At 25.6% G+C, this 22,555-nt stretch overlaps 1 protein-coding gene across 1 annotated transcript; it reads right to left on the minus strand.

Annotated features, from left to right (window-relative positions):
• Positions 1-265: 265 nt before the first annotated feature.
• On the minus strand, positions 266-2,636 carry LOC107638700 (cytochrome b561 and DOMON domain-containing protein At4g17280). The gene is made up of 3 exons (XM_016342061.3): positions 1,469-2,636; positions 933-1,187; positions 266-841 (listed from the first exon to the last, which is right to left on the minus strand). Exons 1-3 carry the CDS (start codon positions 2,099-2,101, stop codon positions 512-514), a joined length of 1,218 nt encoding a protein of 405 aa, XP_016197547.1. The 5' UTR covers positions 2,102-2,636; the 3' UTR covers positions 266-511.
• Positions 2,637-22,555: the final 19,919 nt, after the last annotated feature.

Consider the following 22,555-nt stretch of genomic DNA (forward strand, 5'->3'; position numbering starts at 1 on the left):
CGAAGAACTAAACAACTATCGGATGCTCTTGTTAGGTGAAGCAAATCAGAAAAGTTAAGAGACAGGATAAAAGCATCTATACCTTTCATCTGACCAATTCAAAAGATTGAAACAAGCTGGGTCAGGGTTCACCTACATGTGCCATATTAAGAGAAACCAAGAATCTAAGCTTTGAACTGAGAACTCTTACTATTCTACAAATTTTCCTGAGGAAGAACATGATAAAAAATAGAAAAAGAAAAAGAAAACACTTGAAACTCAAAGGTAATCAGAAAAAAGTAAATAATAAATACAAATAGTAAGAAACCGATACAAAGTATCCTCTGGAATAGCATGGAGAAGAACCACGCCCCAGGAACTCACTATTTCTATGAAAGAATAATCTCCAAAACCAAGCTCTAAGCAGCTTGGAGTACCCTAAAAATTACACTCTCAATATATGTGAGCAAATATACACACAGTAAGCTCCAACATCAAAACTCAAATGTATAGCCAGTTAACCACTAAAATCCTACACATTCTGTGGCCTAACCCCATATCCATTAGCACCATTTGCTCCATTATGTGACATCTTTCCCTCTGTTTTCTTCCTCTTCAAGACAACAATCCATGTGAAACCCTCCAAAAGGAGAGCAAGTCCACCCAAACCTGCAATGATGCCAATGTATGCATGCTTCCAGTTATCATAGCGATCCTGAGCAGATTTCTCCAGTGCACTAAACCCTTTGAAGATGTTAACAATACTGATAGCTATGGTGCCGTATCCGATCAGGTAGTGGTAGATGTTCCAATAGGGTCTGTATTTGTGATCTTTGTTTGGCCTCAGAAGCAAAGCAAACAACTGCATCCAACAACAAATGTTTCTGTCAGTAAACATCATAATAGCAACATGACAAAATCTTAATCTAAACTCAATCAGGGGATCTCATTACCTGAAGGGTTCCAAAGCAGAAGAGGATGATTCCAAGTGTTCTGTGGGTATGATAAGTCACACCAGGTGTGTCACTGCCAAGTTTGAGACCAGTTCCCCAACCAGCAACACCAATAATGTATGCAGAGGTTTGGCATGTCACATGAAGGTAAAACCAAGCAGGGTCTGCAGATGGGAACACCTTCACATACCTTGCTATTATTGCACCAATAGGCATCAAGATCCCCCAGCTCAATGCATTCAGCACTCCATGAACCTGCAAATATATTGAAAACTTTTAAGATCTTTGAATCAAACAAAGTTCTCACATCTAAATCTAAAGATAAAGTAAAGAGGACCTTTATGGCCTATTTGATAACTATTTTAGGACAGGAATACAACAAATACAGTAATCCCTAGGAGGCCAGAATTTGCCTAATTTTCCTATCCACCCTATACACTAAAACAAAAACCAAGAAAGATCCAAACTTTTCACATGGGTGAAAAGTAAAATTTTGTTTCCAATTTTAAAATTAAGACTGAAATGAAGGCACTTACATTTCTTCTTCTTCTAAGTGATCCACCACTGGATCCTGCTTGGCTGGAACCGGAAACAAGATCCAATTTTTCCTTGGAATCAAGATTAGCAGAATTCTGAGCATGTATCTGAGGAGTAGAACCAGACATAGCACCATCTTGCCAAAGATGGACTATTGATGTGGTCCCCTTAGGGAGAGTAACAGTAGCATAAATGGTAACCTCACTACCTTGATAAGTAGCAGACACACCAGTGGTTGCATAACTGATATTCCCTTCTGTCAACTGTGTGTTGGCGCTAGCAATTGGTGAAGTGTATGCTTTTGTGGTACCACCAGTTGTGGTAGCCACAATTGCTTGTGCTCCAGACATGGCTGATTGCAAGTCGTTATTTTTATTGATAGCCCAAGCTACCCAGTTACTTGATGAGGTGATCCCTGCGTGCCTGAATGCTATGTCAAGTTTTCCAGTGGATTGAACATAGCTCCAGTGAAGGTATGATGATAAATGTGGAAGATCACGACACGTGGCATACACCTTGTTGTTGTTAAAGGTTTGTCCTTTACATGTTGTCTGTGCTGAAGATCCAAACATCATGGAGCTCAGCACAGAGATTAACAACACAATCCTCAGCATCAAGTTTGTTCTACCCATGTTGGTAATGCTACAATCTTTGTTTCTTTCAAGTCTTGTTTATGTCTTTTGAGTTTTGGGTTGTGGATTCCAACAAAGGGAATGGATCAAAGTGATGATCGTTGTGGCCAAGGAAATTAGAGAAGAGGGAGGTTATTATAAAGAGGTTTGGTGGGTTTGGGTTGTTGAGTTGTTGATGTACAGCGAAGACTTCAAAAGTTAATAGTCTTAAAAATGGGGAAAAAAAAATCTTTACCATATAAAAAGTGGAAAATAATAATAACAATAATCTTAAAATAAACACCGAAAATTCTAGATGCTTAAAATCATGTTAGTATAAATTATGATTAATTAGAGTATTATAGGACCCATATAACTTATTGTTCTGAAACTTCAAATTTATTAATATACACTTAGATTCTATTTTATTTATATTAATGGAAAAAAAGTAATCTAAGATTGGATCATGATCTCACATGATTCAAATATTAAATTACATATTATTATACCAATAAAAATAATTAAATTTTACATTTGCAATTTGAAATGAATTATCAAGAGAGAGAGTAGATGTATTAGTGTAACTTGTTATAGACTTGTTTGAATTTGGATACGTCCGAGTCAGAGAGGAAGCTTCCATGGCGTGTGTGTGGTGTAAACACTTTGATTAGTTCTGCAAAGAAAACTGAAATTCCAAGTTGCTCAGTCATCAAGATTTTATTAGCTTTCTGAACCTACCATACCCATTTCAGTTTTCACACCTGCCTTTTTGTCCAACTTCACATTACACACGCATTTTATGCTCTTCAGTTTTGGAATTTGGAAATTTCCAAAAGGCTAATTCTATAGTGTCTATGAGTTTTTGTTTAATTTTTGCTTAGTTTAATTTTTGTAGTAAATTTTGAATTTTTAAAAATTATTTATTTTTATATTTTTTAAATTAAATAATAATTTTTAATCATTTTTAGTAAATAGACATCACTTTTTAGACACTATAACATTTACTTTTCCAAAAACTCTGTAAACTGCACCTTTCATATTCATGGTTGGTCGGTAATTCGTTGGCCAGTTTAAACCAAACAGTTGCCACTTGTTACCTGTCTAGCAAGTACTTTAGGATATTTTTTTTTAATTTGATTAAATTCAGATCATTTAAATTAATTTTTAAAAGATATAACAATAAATTAGGTTAAAATATATTATGATTAATTAATATTTATTAAAATTATTTAGCATATCTGAATATTTATTATAAGATATTACGTTCTTAATACCTATAAATACTATTTTATATTGTATCATTCTACGATAACTTAAATACACATAAATTTTTTTTCTATTGTTTTCTTTTACCCCTTTCTATCAAATTAATTTTTTTTGTCGTATCCATGATGAAAATTGATAAATCATCATCTGACCAATTAAAAGATTAATTTAATTTACGATTATATTTTTAAAAAATCAATTTAAAATATTTGATCTTATTTTAATTATTAATTTTTTTCATATGAATAAATTGAGTTTGAGAATTAGTAAACATAAATCATTGGGCAATTTACCTAAATAAATAAATTGGGTGAAAACTTTACTCAAATACACAAAACAGAAATCCCTTACGTACATGTGCATTTTCACACTTCTATGTAAACCGTGGGAAGCTACCACGGATTATGGTGTTTGTGGTTTGTGTGTAAACCGTGGCAAGCTCCCACGGTTTATGAAGGAGAAATTTTTATCATAAACCATTTATTTTTAGATGTTTGATTGCATCAATGTGGTATCATTTAGATTGCGCATGATAATTGTGACAGAATACATGTATATAATAGAAGCTCAAACCGCTTAAACTATCAAATACATAGCAGATAATATATTAGAATTAGACAATTCTCAAACCTTTTTAACTATCATTTCCTATTACTTCATTATTGTGTCATGTCATGCACCCAACAAAACTAATCTAATGTAATCTAATCTTCACTCTCAAATCTCACTACTCAATACACAATAGTAAAACAATTTTATTAACACATTCATCGTATTTTTTTTAAATTTTAGATTATAAAATTAAAGTATCAATTATATGTATAAAATATATATTAAAATGTAAAATATATATTAAAAATAAATAAAATAATATATATTTATACAAAAATATATAATAATTGATTTTATATATATATATATATATATATATATATATATATATATAAAGTTTTTTTTTTTTTAAAAATACAATATCAAATTTTTGAAATGTTAGACAATGAGTACAATAATTTTTAAAGAAATTTTTTGACTTTTTAGGACAAAAAAAAATATTCTTCTTAAATTAACATTAGATCTCTAACAAGTACTCTTGAAACCTCATTAGATCTAATGTTAATTTAAGAAGAATATTTTTTTTCTCCTAAAAAGTCAAAAAATTTCCTTAAAAATTATTGTACTCATTGTCTAATATTTCAAAAATTTGATATTGTATTTTTTCAATATATATATATATATATATATATATATATATATATATATATAATCAATTATTATATATTTTTGTATAAATATATATTATTTTATTTATTTTTAATATATATTTTATACATATAATTGATACTTTAATTTTATAATCCAAAAAACTTAAAAAAAATACAATGAATGTTTTAACAAAATTGTTTTACTATTGTGTATTGAGCAGTGAGTATTGAGATTTGAGAGTGAAGATTAGATTACATTAGATTAGTTTTGTTGGGTGCATGACATGACACAATAATGAAGTAACAGGAAATGATAGTTAAAAAGGTTTGAGAATTGTCTAATATATTATCTGCTATGTATTTGATAGTTTAAGCGGTTTGAACTTCTATTATATACATGTACTCTGTCACAATTATCATGCGCAGTCTAAATGATACCACATTGATGCAATCAAACATCTAAAAATAAATGATTTATAATAAAAATTCCTCCTTCATAAACCGTGGGAGCTTGCCACGGTTTATGCTTAGCTTTCTCTTCGTAAACCGTTGGAGCTTGCCACAGTTTACACACAAACCACAAACACTATAATCTGTGATAATTTGCCACGGTTTATGTTAAAATCAGAAACCGTGGTAGCTTCCCACGATTTACATAGAAGTGTGAAAATGCACATGTATGTAAGAAATTTCCGTTTTGTGTATTTGAGTAAAGTTTTCACCCAATTTATTTATTTAGGTAAATTACCCTAAATCATTTTTTATTATCAGTTATTAATATAAAATATATAAAAATATAAAATATTTATTAAAATAAAATAAATTAAATATATATTTATATATAAATATATAATAATTAATTTTAGTATACAAACAAATAATATTTTTGTTAGACATGTACATAAATAAATACGTTATCTTCCGTTGAGGATTTCAATTTACGCATATGATACAACAGTGTTATACACCCTTTTCTTTGCTGTACGAACGGAAATTTCCATAAAATATTGATTTGACGCCGTACTTTTATAATGAAATGTTGGTATATAACTGTGCAAGAGTTTTAAGTGTATCTCTAGTTATTTTAACCGTTGATCTGAATTATAAAAAAATATATAATATATAATTATATATTAATTAAAATCAACAGTTAAAATAATTAAAACACTAGTATTTTTGATACACTTAAAATTTTTCTTATAACTATAAATTTGCTGATGCAATATATGAGCTTAATTTTAATATAATGACAATATAAAATATGTTATATAATTATACAATTACGTTTATTTTTTTGGATAAATATTTACATAATTAATATAAAAAATAGTTATTTTACTGATGTGACATTATATAATTAGATATGTGTGTAAAATTATTTTATACTAACAGTATATTAAAATTATATATATATATATATATATATATATATATATATATAATTACCTTGTAAACAAATTAAAGTGCTACAATTTTAACTTTATTTACCTAAAAAGCGGGCTAGAATTTTAGGTGAAATCCACATCTAGTGTTGTGAGTTATGACTCATAGTCATGTATGATATATGTGTGGAGTGCCATCATAGTTGAACTTTATATCTAATAACCTTTCTAAACTCATAACTACTTTGAGGTAATTTCTTAGACAGATGAAAATTGTGTTACAAAAGCCTTTCATTGCTAGATTATAATTAGAATAAATCACCAAAAACAAACACTAATAAAAATATTTTTGAAAGATCAAAACGACAAAAACATTTTCAAGCAAGATCAGAGTATATATGTTTTATTAAGAAATTGAATTTTCTTTTATACTTTTCAAGTTTAAATACAGTAAGTATATACAAAAAAATAATAATTTCATGATTATACTCTTAAAATCTATTCTTACGTAAATCATAACTGTTTCTGAAAGCAACTTTGAATGAATAGGTAAAAAGCCATAGCACAACTTATCCTTACTTTATACTTGAAATTTGAAAAAGAGAAGTTTGTACAATTGTGGTCACAATAATAGGTACTAGCACATTAATAAAAAGGAATTTACTTTTAAGTACAATAGTTAGTTGAAGTTATCTATTTTGAATAATTCGTTTATATACAATAAATATTTTTAAATCTTAAAATTGATATTTTTTAATATAAAATTATTGAGTAATACTAAAAAAATCAACTTTTTTCAACCAATATTATCAATTTTTGTTTAAAATTATTTTACTTATGTTAAATATTAAAATTAACTAGTATTGATTAACTAAAAATTAATTCTCCCTAATTTTTCAAAATTTTATTACAACTTTGAGGTCCTAAGACGTGGATTGAAATACACGTTTTTGTGAATGCCTAGTCTAGTACTCCTTTTCTTTTCTTTTTTTTTTTCCTTCTTCGAAATTATTGCACTAATAATAGTTTGGCTTTTCCCTAAAAATTGAAGTGAGATTTGTCTGAAAGCATATATAATTACACAGTAGTCAACTTGGGCCATTGCTTTCTCTTTTGGTTTTTTCACAAGTGATTCGGTGCGTTTGTTTTGTGTTTGATTCCTTATGTAATGCATTACATATGCCCATTCATTACCTCCGGAAGTTAGGGTTACGACTTTCGAGTCAACCCAAAATATATATGCTGCCAATTTAAGCATTTATTATTCCTATTATTCAGGCGGCACATATTTATTGAGTCGGTCAACCAATTTTGAGAAGAAAATTTATATATTTAAGCGTGTTAGAAGACTAACATTTTTTATGAAAAAATATAAAAAAAAGTTAGTATTCATTTAAAATTAAAAATGCATGATAAATATAAAGAAAAACCTAACATTTTTTAATCATATATACACAAAAGTTACTAATACCGAATTGGTCTAGTGATATTATTAGGTAGGGGTGTAAGTTATCGAATCAAACCGAAATTTACTGTAAATCTGAGTTGAAATTTACAACAATCGAATAAAAAATTAAAAAAAATTGTTTTTTTTTTTATTTTTTTTCTAATTAAACCGGTTAATTTGGTTCAGTTTTTGGTTGGTTCGGTAGAAACCGAACTGAATCGAACCGAATCGAAGAAGTGGTTTAGTAATGCATTGAAATGAAAATTTTAGACTTAACAAATGTGTTTGTTTTATATTTAGTTGTTGGAATTAGGGCTGGAAGTGAGTCGAGCTGAGCCGAGCTAGACCAAGCTCAAGCTCGGCTCACCAAAATTGAGCTTGACTCATGACTCGGCTCATTAACAATCGAGCCTATTTTTTAAGCTCAAGCTCGACTCACCAAAAGCTTACGAGCTGACTCAAGCTCACGAGCTGGCTCAAATAATAGAAACATAAATACATAATCTATAATTTTATATCAATAAATTATAACTTATATATTTTTAAAAATATTTGAAAAGAACAATTATTGTTTATCTATCAATAAATATAAATTTTTTATTTATGTCTTACATCAAAATTATGTGTAATAAATAAATATAAAATTTTAAATAATTAAGATCATTAATATATATAATTATATATTACTATTTTATAAGTATATATATAATATTAAAAGTATAGACTAGATGCATATAGGATATGTGTATTAATAATTATATATAATCGAGCTAGCTCACGAGCTAATGAGCTGAGTTTATCCAAGCTCAAGCTCGGCTCATTTAATTTATGAGCTCAACTTCAGGTTTAAGCTTAACTCACTAGCTAACGAGCTTAGCTTATTGAGCTATTAACGAGCCGAGCTCGAGCAGGCTCATAAGCTGGCTTGACTCACTTCCAGCCCTAGTTGGAATGAGTTGAAATTGTGTTGAATTTGAATGTAATGTAATGTTATTTCAGTTTATTAATTGTTTTGAACATCATTTTACTGAGATTAATTTTTTATTAGTTAGAATTTAAAAACCGAAAAAACTGATCAAACCAAACTGTTTTTGGTTCGATTTAGTTGTGGCACAAACAATAAATCGACTGATTGATATTCTATAAAAACCGAATAGATCGATTCGATTAGTTTTTTGTCTAAAACTAAACCAAACCGAACCGATAACACCTCTATTATTAGGTTTCTAGTTATAAAGTTTGGATATCAATAAAAGAAAAATAAATGTTTCAAATTTCCATGTTGGAGTTTGGAAGATGCACCTATCGATATAACTCAAAGAAAGTCAGAAACCTAAAAGTCAAGAAATGTGAGCAGTAGTAGCGCTAAGCTAATTCAACCAAACTAATCCATCATAATAATACAACTTCTCTTAAACTTATGATGACTCAAAGATTGAGTCACCCATGGTAGAGTAGAATCGTAGCTACCAACTGACCAATAATTTAAACCAATGTTTCCATGTTCTTCATCGGATTAGGTTGTTTAATTTCCATGCATAATGTTTTTTGAGGAATAATAACTGAACAACTATGTACTTATTTTAATTTTTTAATACTTTCTATCTTGGCTCATCAATGCTCCCAATATAATAGTGCTAAATAGCTTAATTATTATAAAATTACTCCATTTGTGGATGTACATTTTTCCTTCTTCATCTCTTCGTATTTTGATTTCAATTCCACTTTTATGTTTTTTTTTTTTATAATAAACACGGTTTTAATATTGGTATTTTTTAATAATTAAATATATATTTTTTTATTAATTAACAAATAACTTAGATATATAATTAACTAATAATTATTATTTTTATATAAATATTAAAAATATTTAGTATATGAATAATATTTTTATTTTATTTTATGCTAATTAAAAGGTATTTATAAATTTGAGTAATTAATATTATTAATATTATTATTAATATTAATAAACGGTTACCAACAGTTCATATATTGTCAATTATAATAATGATACATAGTATCATTTGATTAAAGGGACGCAACTTTTTAAAAATGGTATATATTTGAAACATTATATCTATTGACTAAAGGGACATAACTCTTTAAGAATGGTGTATGTTTAAAACATTGTACCTATTGATAATAAAAGAGTCATAACAATTTATGTAGTGACAAATTATAATTGCTATGTGCAATAGATATAAATAAAATCCTTGTTCATATTAATCATGTGTGTATTTTAACTATTAAGAGATTTTTTTTATTCAAGAGAGTTAAGAATTTCTTAATATTGCTAATTAAGAAATTCTTAGCTTTCATTGTATCTTGGGAGAATATTGTCATTAACCCTATAACAATTGTGGAAACAAATATCTCTCTAAAAAAAAAGCGATATAATCGTACTTTGAAACCATCTTCATATACCCAACAATTTTAGAGAGATATTTCTTGAAAATGACACAAGATCGAAACACTACGTTCAAGGTTATGAATCAAGAGTTTGTCAAGTTTGGATCGCTTTGATGGAATGAATTTCAACCGTTGGAAGGACAAGATGATGTTTCTTCTTTCGATTCTCAATCTTGTATATGTGATTGACCGAAGACTACACCAATTGTTGATGCCGTTGAAAATTCCACACCGGAAGAGAAAGAAAAAATTGTTCAATTAAAGAAGAAACAAGATGAAGATACTTTTGCATGTTGAAGTCATATTCTCAATACTTTATCTGACTGACTCTATGATCTTTACATGTCAATTCAATCATCATTGGAGATTTGGAAGTTTTTGAAAGAAAAGTACAATATTGAACGAGAAGAAATAGATAAATTTATTATGATAAAATATTTTGAATTTATTATGAATGATACTATGCCTGTTATGGATCAAATTCATGAATTACAAATCCTTGTAAGTAGACTTCGTGATCTACAAGTAGTGATTCTTGAATCATTACAAGTTGGAGCAATTATTTTAAAATTGTCTTCATCTTGGAATAGTTACAGGAAGAAACTTTTACATTCTGGTGAGGACTTCACAATTAAGAAATTACTAAGGTATACACGATAGAGGAAGAAACTCGAAAGCATGATGCTGTGTATCTTTTTCAAAGTTTTAAAATGAATAATATTGGTGAAGACAACACCAATAAGAAGAAAAGAAAATTATTAAAAGATTCACAATATGACAAAAAGATACAAAGAGTGTTATCATTGTCACAAAAAAAGATATTATATCAAAGAATGTAGACTTCTGAAAAAGAAAACATCAAAGACCAACTTAATGGAAGAGAAGAATTTAATTGTTATGGTTGAATAAAAAGTACAAAATATGCATATTGACATAGTTATAAAACATAACATGTTAACAAAAGAAAAAACTGTACCTCAGTGGATATGGTTAACTCAATGTTACTAAAAACAAAATTACCTTAAAATTTGTGGGGTGAATTATTATTGACATCATGTCATATCCATAATAAGATACCATCAAGATATAAAAATATTTCTCCTTATAAAATTTGGAAAGAAAGAAAATTTAATTTGAATTATCTGAAAGTGTGGGGATGTTTAGCTTTTTTATCGAGTTCCTGATAAAAAGAGAATCAAATTGGGACCAGGAGCTATAAAAGGCACTTTCATAGAATATGCTCAAAATTCTAAAGCATGTAAAATATTAGATTTAGTGTCTAATGTAGTTGTTGAATAAAGAGAGATAAAATTTATTGAAAATAAATTTATCAATGATTCAACTTTTGGTTCAAAATATCTCTAAAATAATACTAATATTTCACAAAAAATAAATAATTAAAATAATAAACATCTAAATGACAATGAATTAATTGAACCAAGGAAGAGTTTAAAAGTGAGAAAAAAAAAAGGATTTGGGTCTAGATTTTATTTCTTTTGAGACTATCACCTTTTTGGCAAAAGAAAACATGAGAAGACCTATAGCACAATTAGATTATGCTAGTGCTATAAGAAGTTTAAAGTATGCAATGCATTATACCAGATCTGATATAGCATTTGTTGTGTGCAAATTATCAAGGTTTATGGAAAAACCTAACAATTAACATTGAAAAATTATAACAAGAATTTTTTGTTATCTCAAAAAAATCATAAACTTAGAATTACATTATAGTAATTATCCCGTAGTTTTAGAAGATTATTTCGATGCAAGTTGGATTACAAATCTTAGTGATAACAAATCCATGTGATAACAAATCCATTTTAGAATGGATTTTCATCCTAGGTGGTGGAGCTATAAGTTGGGTCTCAAAAAAACAAACATTTATTACACATTTTACTATGGAGGCTAAGTTTGTAGCTTTATCAGCCGTAGATAAAGAAGCAAAATGATTAAAAAATTTGTTATATGATATAAAGTTGTGGCCACAACAGACAACATTCATTTCAATTTTTTGTGATTGTAAATCAACCATGTCTCGAGCATATAATAAAGTTTATAATGGAAAGTTTAGACATATAAGTTTGAGACATGATTTTGTGAGATAACTAATAGATAATAGTGTAATTACTACTTATATAAGATCTCAAGAAAATTTAGCAGACTTTTTGACTAAAAGTTTGTCAAAAGATAAAATAAAAAAGACTACTACTAATATGCATGGGATTAAAACCTATTGATGTTAAATGATGAAAATCCAACTTTATTATAGTAGACCACTAGTTTCAATGTTTAATAAATTATTTAACAATTAGAGTATTAATGTATAGGATTTAGTGCTATTTACAATAAATTATGAGGGTGAATTAAAACTTTAAGTGAAATAATAATATTATTTATCAAAAGATTCCACCTATATGAATATAGGAATAGTGCAGCTCCAATTGAGAATTTTAGAAATTTTATTTTTGTAAATATTTATGAAATTAAGATAACCACAATGCCATATAAGTACTTAAAATTATAGACTTTTAAATTTTGAGGGTATAAGTAATGTGCCTGATTTTTGGTATTAACATATGGAATATATGTTTAATCGATTAGACATCTATTATTTTATTAGAACTGCTCTAAAATTTATACTAAAATAATATTTAATCTTAATGACACATTCTTTATATATATACTTTTATGATATTTAAAATTTTGTAAATAGGAGAAATTAAAAGATATTTACAAATTTAATTAATTAATATTGCTAATATTATTATTAATGTTATTATTAATATTAATAAATGATTACTAACTGTTCATATATTGTCAATTATAATAATAATGGTACATAATATTATTTAACTAAAAAAACACAACAATCCTTTAAAAATAGTATATGTTTGAAATATTATATCTATTGACTAAAAAGATATCTCTTTAAGAATGGTGTATATTTGACAATAAAAAATCACAATAATTTATATATATGATAAATTATAATTGTTATATACAATAAATATAAATAAAATTTTTGTCTACTATTTATACATATCAACAAGTGTGTATTTTAATTATTAAGAAATTTTTTTATTAAAAAAATTAAAAAAATTTTATTATTGTTAATTAAAAAATTTATAAGTTTTATTATATTCTAAAAGAATATTTTCATTAACTTTATAGCAACTTAGTGTAAAAGACAGAAATTTTTCTAAAAAAAATGATTTAATAATACCTTAAAACCGTCTTTATATATCCAACCCTAATAACGAATCAAATAGCTAGACATATATTAAGCAAGATATTTATCATGATCCAACCTCTTTTATGCATTATTTTTTTACGTGTGCATATTCTACGTATTATATATAAAGAAAAGAGAAAGAGAAGAAAAAATCAGCGCCGTCGTATTAATACCCACAAATCAAACTTCTATAATAAATTAAACCCCCTATGTTTTTCAAATTAGTGTGTTATAAAACATAAATTATATTCACAGCCGTAGTAAAGGCTTAATTTAACTTTGTAACTTTTCTGGAATACTTTTTCTTTCGTTGAACTTTGCCGATACGAATGTATTTCTTCTAAAAAAGTAAGAATTGAATACGAGTAGGAGTAGATAATACTATAATAGTATATGTGCTCTCATTACTTTATGAAATGGTACTGAAATATCTCTTTCAATTACGTGTATTATATCGTATATATGTGAGAGCTTTAATATAATAAATTTAAAATTTAAATTTAAATAATTCTTTTTAATTAAAAAAAATTAAAAAATGATATTCACATAATACGTACATCATTGGTACGATACAATAAAGTTGTTCTTTTATATATTAAAAACGTAAATTAAAATTAAAGTAAATTAACTAAAATAAAGATCATAGCCATGTGATGAAAATACATTATTAAACAATAAAGATAGAATGTTAACAAAGAAAAAGAGAAAGCCAAAGAATGGTTCATGCATGTAATTACTTGTTCATCATCATATACTCTATCTAAAAAAGTTAATATGGAAAACAAAAAACAAAAAAGAAAATCATGATTAACAACAACGGCACCGCATTGTTGCGTGTGAAGCTGAAAGCGTCAAACCGATTCACATCTTCATGATGGAGCCCACTCCATGGGCTGCCCGCTGCCCCATTCTTCGAATCTTCTTAATCATATCAGTATCAATATTAGACAAAAAAAAATTCAGAAATTTTCCTGCTGACTTTTTTTAGAAATTATTTTTAATATAGAGATGAATATGATGTTTTAGACTTTTAGTTTAATATTGATATTTAAAGTGTATTATGGTATTGTGGGTGTGTTAAAAAAAGTATCTAACACGTATTGGAAACCACTCAGATAAAGACGCCTAAAACGTCTTTTTTTAAAGATGTTTCCATGTTGTGTTTTAATTAGTTTCTATATAATTTATTCGGTATTCCTCATCACATATTATTAAATTCCTCAAACGATTTTCTTTCCAGAAATAATAAAAAACATTTAATTTGGACTAAAATAAAAAAATAATAAATTAACTATTAGATTTTTTTTAAAAGATTATTTACATAAAAAAAATATATCACATTCATCAATAAATAAATATATATATATATATATAAAACAAGCTCTTAAAATTTTTATAAATAAAAAAATAATTGATTTATATTCGTACAATATATAAAATAATTACTATATTAGAGTAAAGTATTGTTTTTGTCCTTAACGTTTGGGGTAAGTTCTATTTGTGTCCCTAACGTTTAAATCGTCCTATTTGTATCTTTAACGTTTACAAAAGTGATTCAATGTTATCCTACTATCAATTATACTAACAAATCAGATTATATTTTTTAATTATTCTCACTTAGATGTATTCATTCTCAATTAGGTCTTACTTGGATGTGTTCGATTTTAATATTATACCCACTATTTGTATTTAGATTCAATTATGTCCCTAGAAAAGTGAATTATGTAAATGTTGTAAGAATTAGTTTCAACTTTTGATGAGCTATTTTTCAGAGTGGATCATCGATTTTATCCCAGACATTTGTATTCTAACTTTAAGAAGAGATTTTTAAAACTCAAACTAAAGCGTTCATGATGTGTAATTGACGGCAAGATAACATTGAATCACTTTTACAAACATTAGGGATACAAATAGGACGATTTAAACGTTAGGGACAAAAACGATATTTTACTCTACTATATTATTATTATATTATATATTAAGATTCACTAATTTAAATTTTCTTTTTATTTTTAATATAAGCATTAGAAATAAATAAAATTTGTATAACTAAATGTAGTGTAACAAAATATATATAATATTAATTAGTTCTTAAAAAATTCTAAAAAAATAGTTTCTTTCATTTTAGTAAAATAACTATTTATTAAAGTAGACAAATTAATTATTTTCTTCTCATATACAGTTTTTTTAAGACATAAAAGTAATTAATTAGGACATTGGTTGAGATAATTAAAATCACTATTTCATTAAATTTTTAATTTAAAGAAAAATCCTAGTTAATTTTGGTATAGAAATTTCGAATTTGGAAACATTGATAAAAATTATGTTGAATTTTGATTTATTTGATTCTCATTTAAATTAATCACTACATAAGTTAAAGTTCTGTTTTGAAGTTATATTCGAGATTTAATATGATTTTTAAAGTTTTAATTTACTTAGTTTTATTTTTTAACTTAGGTATCCGTGACTCATATTAGGGTTTTAAGTGTTTAGTTGAAAAAAATAAGGTAAAAAAAATTTCAATTGTCACATTAAACAGTCGCTAGAATGTATAATGTAACAGTCGTTAGTCCATCTCAGCATGTCGTTAACGATTTTGTGAGACAGTGACAAAAATAAGATTAGGAACCAATGTGAGTCATAACTATTAAGTTGGGAGACTAAATTGAGTAAATCGAAATTTTTGAAATTAGATTGAAACATAGTTGTTAGAACCGAACCAGTGATCGAACCGGTCAAGCTACTGGTTTACTGGTTTATTAGTTCAACCGATAAATTACTGGTTGAACCGATAAAATTGGTCTCACGTAAATATAAAATATAAAATAGTTAAAAATTTAAAATTAAAATTTGAAATACATATCTTCACTAACATTTTATGAAGAATCAAGTCTCAACTTCTAAAAATAATTAATATAAAAAAAATCATAAAATTTTAATACTACAATAGTATCTTATTTTGACACAATAAAAAAATAATTAATTCACAAAGCCTATCATCTAACTATAATATCAGTAGATTTTAACACTAACATCAAAACAAATAACCTTAATCACAATATATACTAGTAATAAAATAGATCAAGTAAATTAATAAATTTTTAGTGAAATTTATATTTATATTAATAATGGTATATAATTAAAATATAATTAATTTTAAAAATAGAAAAAATAATAATTGAATTAAATTAGATATTTATGTATACTATATAATTAGTATTTGTCAAATATAATGCTTAGAAGTGCAATGGCTAAGTGGCAAGTAGAGGTTGCTTTTGCTCCAAGGTTCTTGGTTTGAGACCTTGTGGAGACATTTTAAAAAATTTTTCAAGCAGACTAGTTCGGTTAGATCAGTTTGCATCGGTTCACAACGGTTTTATTCCTTAAACGGTCTAAGGAGTAAACCGATTCGGTTCAAGTCCGATTCACTAGTTTTCTGGTCGAACCAGCCGATCCAGTTCGGTTTTTACAACTATGGATTCAAATACGAACATAATTTCAGAGACCAATAAGTATTATCTCTTTGTTGACAATTAAGTTATTTTAATGGTAATTAAGATCTAATAATGGTTTATAATAAAAGAAGCATTCTTTTGCAACAATGAACCTATAGTAGTAGTTAGGGGTGTTCATAGATTAGATCATATCCACATAAATCCACAGTATTTATCCGTATCTGATCTATAATTTGAGGATATGATCTGATCTATAAGATGATCGGATTGGATCGAATCGGATCCACACTCTAATAAGATAGAAGTAAATATGTTTACAAAAGTAAACAAAAAAATTATTGACTTTTTTTATAAAAATAATTTTTTTAATATTTTTTATTTTATGGATATATTTGATATCTGATCCAAACATAAAAAGTGCGAATATCGAATTTGATCTAATAAGTTTAGTGTGGATTAGATCGAAATTTCAGCCATATCCCATCTGTAAACACTCCTAGCAATAATAACTAAAAAATTACAATGATTATATTTTTAACTAAGAGGAAGTGCCAAAAAAAAGTACTAAATACAAGAATATTTAATCAAATATTAAAAGAAAATTTTACTTTAAAACAGTTAGACTTTTTTTGCTCTTATATATATATATATATATATATATATATATATATATATATATATATATATAATGTAATAATAATAATAATAATATGATAATTGTTTTATATATCACACAAATATAAACGTTTTTTTTTCTATGATCTTAAGAAAGGTTTTGTAAGTCCCTAATCTTGTTATTGATTTTTGTAGTGTTAGCCCTCATATTATCAATTTGATTCATATATAATTTGGATGATAAATTATTTGGTGACGTGCTTCCTTTTTTACTGTGATATACTTGTTTATTATTATTATTATTATTATTATTATTATTATTATTATTATTATTATTATTATTATTATTATTATTATTATTATTATTATTATTATTATTATTATTATTATTATTATTATTATGTACATTAAAAAATAACAGACCAAATTATTGCCATAACATAATAGAAGTATGGAAGTTTATCATTCTTCTCTAATGGAGGAAACAAAATTCTTTTCAATAGTTTATTTAACATTTAGTAGAATAAAAATAAATTTTATTAGAATAAATTTTAGTACGAGTTTAATATTTTTATTTATCATAAAATATTTATAGACTTACTCGTAGATAAATTTTGGAAAAAAGAAAAAAAACATGATTTTTAATTTTATTTTTAAATAAACTTTATTTTTAATTTTAAAATAAATTTAATTTTATTTTTTAATAATATTAATTTTTTACCGTATATAATTATTCAATTATTTTTTAATCATATATAAATAAATTACTCTTAATAAGACTTTTTTGTGTTATTCAATTATCTTTTTTTAAAAATAATTAATTATTAAAATAATTAAACTTTTCACAACAAAATAATAAAAAAATTATGAATGAAAAAAATTAACTATCCTGATAATTTTTTGTATTTTTATTCATATTTTAATTATAAACATAAATATAATTTAATTATATTATTTATAAAATGTGACTATAAATGTAGATAAAATTTAGTTATATTATTTATATATAGTTTCATTGTATTGTAATGCTTACAAAGTTAGATTATAATTATGACAATAGAATTATTTTTGTATTTTTATATGTGTGACTAATTGGTGGTATTAAAACATTACTCTTAATTATAAATAAGGTTTATAATTTAAAAAATCAAAGACTCAATTAAAAAGATACGAAAAAAATGATGTTAAAATATTCTAACTCTTTAAAATAAAAATATTCGAAATTTAATTAAAAATTATTTAAAATTTAAACTCAATAAAAATTTATATTCAATGTGTTTTTTATTAAATATATTTATTAACCTATTATATCATATCGGTTGAAATTAGTTTTTATAATGTTAATTTTTTAATAACACTTTATTAGAAAAAATCATTTATTCAGAATTTTTTAAAAACTAATTAATATTATATATATTTTGTCACATTACATCTTGTTATAAAAATTTATTTATTTCTAATGCTTATATTAAAAATAAAAACAAAATTTAAATTAGTAAATTTTAATCTATAATATAATAATAATATAGTAATTATTTTATATATTATACGAATAAAAATTAATTATTTTTTTATTTATAAAAAGTTTAAGAGCTTGTTTTATATATATATATAGATGAATGTGATATATTTTTTTATGTAAATAATCTTTTAAAAAAATCTAATAGTTAATCTATTATCTTTTTTGTTTTAGTCTAAATTAAATATTTTTTATTGTTTTTAGAAAGGAAATCTTTTGAGGAATTTAATAATACAAGAAACACCGAATAAATTATACAGAAACCAATTAAAACACAACATGGAAACATCTTTAAAAATAGACGTTTTAGGCGTCTATATTTGAGTGGCCTCCACACGTATTCTGTGTGTTGGCCAAAATGTTGACACGTGTCCAACACGCATCTTGCGTGTTGTCAGAATGATAACACGTGTCCAATATGCATTCTGTGTGTTGATTCTCCATCTGCAATATCCACCCACCTGTAGTTACATCAAATAATTTCATTTTCAACAAAAATACTAATATTTTTTCTATATAAAAAAAAGCCTATTTTTTTCTATATAAAAAAGATACGTAGAGTTTTGTTGAAAATATAGATCTTTTTGGTATATATACAGATGAGTGAATGTTACAGATATCACAGATCCAACATGCAAGTTATGTGCTGATTCAACACACATGAAGTGTGATGAACAAGCTAAGTATCGTGATCAGGTGCAACACTCACCCAATGTGTTGTTGAATACGTGGCGAGCACCGAAAGCAACACGTATGTTGCGTGTTGGACACGAATAAGCTGTTGATTCTATATGATACCAACATGTAACCTGTGAGGTGGGTCTTTTGTATATAAAAACTGAAACTTGTTATTATTTTACTTCATTGTGAGCGAGAGAGGTGTTTTAATACGTTGTTAGTGTGATGGATGACACTGTAAATATAATAGTTTACCACAACAATAAAATTATATGAAATACATATGAGGGGTGAGTTTTGCGTGTGAGAATCCGTTTTTGTTTGTGATTCCATACAGTATGATGTTCACGAAACTACAGTACGATCTCTGTCAAAACATAGAAGTTGGCTCGACATGCGTTCCGTTTTTGCTGAAAAAGCTACTTCCACTTCAAATAAGACGTTACCTACATGTTGACTCAAATAATATTGCAATTTCACATTGTGATACACCATAATGGAATATAGCTGCATAACACATAAATATTATCCATATTAAAAATAATTTTTAAATTTTTATACCTTCAAAGTATATTTTTTTACTATATACGAAAAATATTTATTTAATTTATGTTTTTATCACTATTTTTATTTTATTTTTTAATTTATATACAAATTATTAGAAGTTTTAATTTATCTTTTTAATTAGTTTTTATTTTTAAATTAAAAAGTTTTTGTATTTTGTATTTTTTAATATTTTTAAAAATAATATATAAATTTTTACTTATTTAAATATTAAAACGATAATTAAAAAGATAAATTAAGTATCTTAATTAATCATTACTCATAAAAGATTATTCTAAAATGATATTATTTGTAGATTTTATTCCATAATTGATATTTGATTAATTAATTTAAATAATGAGGTGTATATATTTTGTTTGCAAATCATATCAATTAAGGTTGATATACAATAAAAAAGATATAAATTAGATTTATTAAAATGATTGACAATGAATAGAATTTTAGTAATTAAATGTCAATTTCTGTTTAATCCTGAAAAAGATACTTTTTCTGAAATGAGAGGGGTATGCATATTGACACCAAAACGTATAACATCAGCATTTTTATAGTAGAATGATATTCATCGTAAGATAATCTAATGATATTATTTGTAGGTTTTATTCTTTCAAGTCTGCTACATATATAAGTCTTTTTGGCATACAAGTTGGCCAAAACTCAACAAAAACAACTATCAGTTTAGATTGCGTGTAAACACACGTTTTTTCCAACTCTTGAATAGCACAAAAACTATTATGACAAACGATTCTTCTCCCTCAATCAAAACCGCAACACTCAAAATTCAAATAAGGATCAAAATCTCTCAAAATCGTCGCGAAAAGTGAAGGAAGTTTCAAAACTGAATTCGAAAAGAATTATGAGAAAATGAAGAAGAAGAAGAAGCAGCAGAAGGATGATGAGGAAGAGGAAGAGTTTTAAATTATGCAAAACTTATTAGTACAAAAACATCGAAAATTCTTAAATAATACACATAAATATCTTAGTTTTACACTGAAATTTGCTGCAAAAATAAAAAATATTTCCTCTAATGCTTCATTTTTTTCTTCTTTTTTCCTTATTTCTTTCCTTCTTTTAGTTGAACGAATATAAATTCATCATCTTCCAAGTAATTTTGCAGCATTATGTGTTTCTTCTTCTTTTTTTTGTTTGATTTTTTTGTTTTTATTCTTATTAGAAGAGTAAAACAAGAAAAAACTTGAGAAGGTGAAATAAGAAGGAAAAGATGAATAAGAAAAAAAAGAATATGGTGATGATGATGAAAAAAAAGAAGAAGCAGCAGAAGATGAGGAGGAGGAAGATGAAGAGTTTTGAATTATGCAGAACTTATCAGTACAAAAATATCGAAAATTTTTAAATAGTACACAATAAATATCTTAGTTTTACACCGAAATTTGCTGTAAATACCCAAAAATATTTCTTTTAATGCTCTGCATTTTTTTTTCTTTTAGTTGAATGAATGTAAGTTCACCATCTTCCAAGTAATTTTGCAATATTATGTTTTTTTTTCTTCTTTTTTGTTTGATTTTTTTTTTATTTTTATTCTTGTTAAGAGAGTAAAACAAGAAGAAACTTGAGAAGGTAAAACAAGAAGGAAAAGATGAATAAGAAAAGAAGAAGAAGATGGTGATGATGATGAAAAAAAGAAGAAGAAGCAGCAGAAGAAGAGGAGGAGTGAGAAGAAGAGTTTTGAATTATGCAAAATTTATCAGTACACATTCACCGAAAATTGTTAACAGTACATATAAATATCTTAGTTTTACAACAAAATTTGCTACAAATACACAAAAATACTTTCTTTAATGCAAAAATCTTACATTACATTAAATTCAAACCATCAATAATGAATAGTAATTTTCACAAACAAAAACATTATTCACCTACAGAATCATAAACTACTAATGAAAACATTAATTAGAATTGAATTACACCTCAGCCACTTGATTGGATTCAAAATAATAATCCACTTTACTCTGGTTCAATTGACAATCTGAACTTGAATCATTCATTATCTTCAACAATGAGATAATTGTTCAAAACTGATTTCAGAGCTTGATTTCAAAAACATAAAGAACGAAGGAAATCGCAAAAAACGAAGAAAGAGAATGCAGAAAACGAACGAAGAAAAACACAGAAAACGCAGAGATGGAAGAGAACGTGGATTGAAAACGCTGAGAAAATCCAAAAATGAAAATGAAATCTTTTCGAAAAAGGTAGTTATATATTCGTGCATTGATTAAAAAGTTGGTTAGATAATGCACGTAAGATGAATTAGGTCAAAGAAACTTGTATGGACTTGTAACGAAAAAAACTTGTATGTGAAAAATATTTATTATTCTTTAATAGAAATTTAACTAATTAATTTAAACAATGAGATGTATGTATTTTATTTGTAAATTATATTAATTAAGGTTATTATATAATAAAAAAAGATATATATATCAAATTATTAATTAAAATAATTGATAATTAATAAAATTTTAGTCATTAAATATCAATTTTTATATAATTTTAAAGATATTTTTTAAAATATTATTAGAAGAGAAGTATACATATTAATATCAGAATGTACTACAATAGCATTTTTAGCGTCAAAATACTAAGTGTTGTAAAATAATATCATAATACAATATTTTTTTTCTTATTTCTTTTCTTAGAGTATTACTAACGGGAGAAGGTTATCTGTCAACATGTTTAATGTAAAAATTTATT

This window comes from Arachis ipaensis, chromosome B4 (assembly GCF_059453495.1).
Source record: "Arachis ipaensis isolate K30076 ecotype BB chromosome B4, ASM5945349v1, whole genome shotgun sequence".
NCBI classification, from domain to species: Eukaryota; Viridiplantae; Streptophyta; class Magnoliopsida; order Fabales; family Fabaceae; genus Arachis; species Arachis ipaensis.

Bases quoted from the DNA above. Each gene is read 5' to 3' on its own strand.
- LOC107638700 (XM_016342061.3), bottom strand. From the start codon at position 2,101: ATGGGTAGAACAAACTTGATGCTGAGGATTGTGTTGTTAATCTCTGTG. The intron at 1,188-1,468 runs GTAAGTGCCTTC...ATATATTTGCAG, and splicing joins CACTTAGAAGAAGAAGAAAT to GTTCATGGAGTGCTGAATGC. The intron at 842-932 runs GTAATGAGATCC...TGTTGGATGCAG, and splicing joins TCTGCTTTGGAACCCTTCAG to TTGTTTGCTTTGCTTCTGAG.